This window comes from Colobus angolensis, unplaced genomic scaffold (genome assembly GCF_000951035.1).
Source record: "Colobus angolensis palliatus isolate OR3802 unplaced genomic scaffold, Cang.pa_1.0 Scaffold247, whole genome shotgun sequence".
NCBI lineage: Eukaryota > Metazoa > Chordata > Mammalia > Primates > Cercopithecidae > Colobus > Colobus angolensis.
In genome coordinates, this window is record NW_012115677.1 from 54,162 (window position 1) to 57,058 (window position 2,897).

A 2,897-nucleotide genomic window follows, 5' to 3' on the forward strand; every position below is an offset into this window, starting at 1 on the left:
CTGGGATTACAGGCTTGAGCCACCGCGCCCGGCCTAGAAGTCTATTTCTATTCCAAAATCAAATTGTTATAACAGGTCATCTGAATTACAATACTTTATGTCGCACGATTTTTTTTAACTCTATGAAAGCATCTGACTTAGAGAGATACCTTATATTTACTTTAGAGAGGAGGAAATGGAGATATTTCCTTCAGAGACTTTTAGTAAAGACCAATCAGCAAGCTTGCAGCAGTGCCAAGACTCTAAAGAGGGAACTTATATTTCCAAGAGATATTCCAATTCAATCAGTGAATAACAAACTTCAAGCGTGCCGGAAATTTAACAAAGCCCACTCTCAGAGCTGCAACTGCGCAGTTTTAGGTTAGCTGGGGGTGGGGGGGTCTCTGATTTCCTATCTTTTCTCCACCCCTATTTCTGTAAACATTCTCCCACCCACTTCCACTCCCCGTTTCCCTCCTTCACCCATTCACCTGAGGACAAGACGGCCTAACTTTACACAGAGCTCAAAGATGCTTATTGAGGATGCTTTCGACTTGATGGAGTCCATTTCAAAAAGCAACTGAAGCCCTCATTCGGCATCCTCGCCTCTCACTCCATGCCGGGGGTCCAGAAACAATCCCTGTCCCTGGATAGGTCAATTTAGCTCACCTGTACTTTCCTTCGCCTGTCCACAGCGTCGTCCAAACCGTACCAGCATCTCTGACGAGGTGTCCACAGTGCGCCCAGATCTGGAAAAGTGACTGTGGCGCCAAGCGCCGCGGGCACCAGCCGGTGGACGTTGTTACGCGAACCACGCGGTTGCTTGCCAACGCCGCCGGAAGTGACGCCAGCCATCGCCGAGGAACAAGGAAGGCGCTGCAGTTGGCAGTCGGGCTAGCGAAGAGAGGCGCTTGCGCCTGCGCCTGCGCCTGCGAGCGGGGCTTGTGAGTGGGGCTGTGCAGTGGGCAGGCGTGGGGCTAGGTCAAAGGACTGAACCAGCAGGCGCGTCACGGGCGCCGGGGCGGCTGCCGACGGCGGGCCTGGGTCAGTGAGAAGCCCGTGGACCCCCGCCCTGCCTGCTACTCCCATCCTCGCCTGCTGCGCGCTCCACGGGGGACGACCTCCGATTGGGTCCGATGCCTACCCGAGGGGTGGAGCCGGCAGGTGTGTGAGCGCGCGAGGCCTAGGCGTGGTGTGCGTGTGTCCCCGATCTCCTCGCGGGTGGAATGTGAGGAGCAAAGCCCTCCCTTAATTATAAAAACCCGCGGATTCGCTGACATAAACGCTGTTTTTTTAATCCTTTGGTTTCTGGGGCATGGTCAGGACTAGATGGGACCCAAGTCTTTAAAAAATAGGAATGTTAAAACTTAATGATATGCTTAGAACATTTATGTTAGGACCTTTGAGATATTTTAAATTTCTTGGTAAATACATGACCACAGAAATCTGTTAGGAGTAGCTGCGCGTTTGGTTTCAAAAGATCCTTTTCTAATACATCGGTGTTCAGATAACTTCATAACTAACAAGTTGGCTCTGATGTGTACACATAATGCACCAAATTGGAGTCTCTCAAAGTGAAAGAACAAAAAGATTTTTAATAACGAACGTCCTAACACACAGTCGTGCTATTTTTCTTTAGGTTTTCTATCAGATGTTCCACGTAATAATGCTGGTAAGTATGGAATAATTAAGAAAATATTTGTAGACAGAAATTAGTTTGTGCACATAGAGCGCTGGTAAGTTTTTGGAAGCATACCTTAAAAAGTGTCAAGAACTGGGGGCCAGGCGCGGTGGCTCACGCCTGTAATCCCAGCACTTTGGGAAGCCGAGGCAGGCAGATCACGAGGTCAGGAGATGGAGACCATCCTGGTTAACACGGTGAAACCCTGTCTCTACCAAAAATACAAAAAAAATTAGCCGGACGTGGTGGGGGGCGCCTGTAGTCCCAGCTACTTAGGAGACTGACACAGGAGAATGGTGTGAATCCGGGAGGCGGAGCTTGCAGTGCCAAAGTGTCAAGAACTGGGAAGGAATAGAGATTTTACCCTGTTTGCAGGCTAACTTAGCCTGGCAGTTTCAAGGAAGACAGAAGACTCTTCGTTTCAGGAATGAATTACTCCCAGCAGTAGCCAGTATATCAGCAATTTTGCCTGAGTTCCCTAAAGCCCCAGTTCCCACAGGATAATGCAAAGTGGGCAAGAAGTCGCCTAGATGTAGAGTACGTCGAATTACAGGAAAGCAGTCCTGAGCTTAGGGAACCCAGATCTTTATCATCTGGACAAATAAGCATGTTTCTCAAGGCTGTCTGCTGTACAAACATCCTTGAAACAATAGAGGAAAGAGCAGTCAGTAAGACGTGCACAACCACTGGAGACGCAGGGAGAATTGTCTCCCAACAAAAATTCTCTGGAATTTTAACAAAATTAGTTACAAAAAGTATTGAATCTCATGATTTGATGTCAGTTACTTGCCAGTTTGACATGGTGGTCAGATGTAATTTGACTTCAGACTCGAGATTCCAACTCCAACCACAATCCAAGTCAGTCTAGAGTTGTTTGTCCTTTACCCACTACTCTTTTTTTTCTTTGTTGTGAATTTAATAAGGTAGCATATGCACTCTGATCGGAAACAGTTTAAATTATTCTGAGAAGAAAAAAAAATTTATTACAAAATTAATGTAGAAAAAGTGTGAACTACGGTTGAACCAACCATAACCATTCCACTGCATACGTAAACAGTTTCTAAAACAAAAACAGGATTATACTGTACACACTGTTTTGTGACTTGCTTATTTAATTTGAACTGAATATCTTAGCTTTTACTGGCTGGATATTCTATTATATGCTGTCACTCACATGCATATCTTATTTAATTATTTCCCAATTCTTGGATGTCTGTGTAGTTTCTTTTTTTTTTTT

The 2,897-nt window shown here is 46.1% G+C and overlaps 3 protein-coding genes across 7 annotated transcripts in view; 2 read left to right on the forward strand and 1 right to left on the reverse strand.

Moving 5' to 3' along the window:
• LOC105514546 (coiled-coil domain-containing protein 173-like) overlaps positions 1-822 on the reverse strand; it is a 42,339-nt gene extending 41,517 nt beyond the window's left edge. Inside the window, exon 1 of the mRNA XM_011945969.1 lies at positions 649-822. Within this exon, the coding sequence (XP_011801359.1) occupies positions 649-697 (49 nt within the window). The 5' untranslated portion in view covers positions 698-822. The remainder of the gene's footprint in view (positions 1-648) is intronic.
• A 20-nt stretch (positions 823-842) lies between these two features.
• The window catches only part of PHOSPHO2 (phosphatase, orphan 2), an 8,049-nt gene continuing 5,994 nt past the window's right edge, over positions 843-2,897 (forward strand). For 3 of the 5 annotated variants that reach the window (XM_011945909.1, XM_011945907.1, XM_011945911.1), the window contains exons 1-2: positions 843-1,023; positions 1,619-1,651. The gene's annotated coding sequence lies outside the window, so the exon portion shown is untranslated. Of the gene's footprint in view, positions 1,144-1,618; positions 1,652-2,897 lie in introns of all 5 variants that reach the window. The other 2 variants (XM_011945908.1, XM_011945910.1) reach the window with 2 other exon arrangements.
• The window catches only part of LOC105514510 (kelch-like protein 23), a 60,617-nt gene continuing 58,618 nt past the window's right edge, over positions 899-2,897 (forward strand). Inside the window, exons 1-2 of the mRNA XM_011945906.1 lie at positions 899-1,023; positions 1,619-1,651. The gene's annotated coding sequence lies outside the window, so the exon portion shown is untranslated. The remainder of the gene's footprint in view (positions 1,024-1,618; positions 1,652-2,897) is intronic.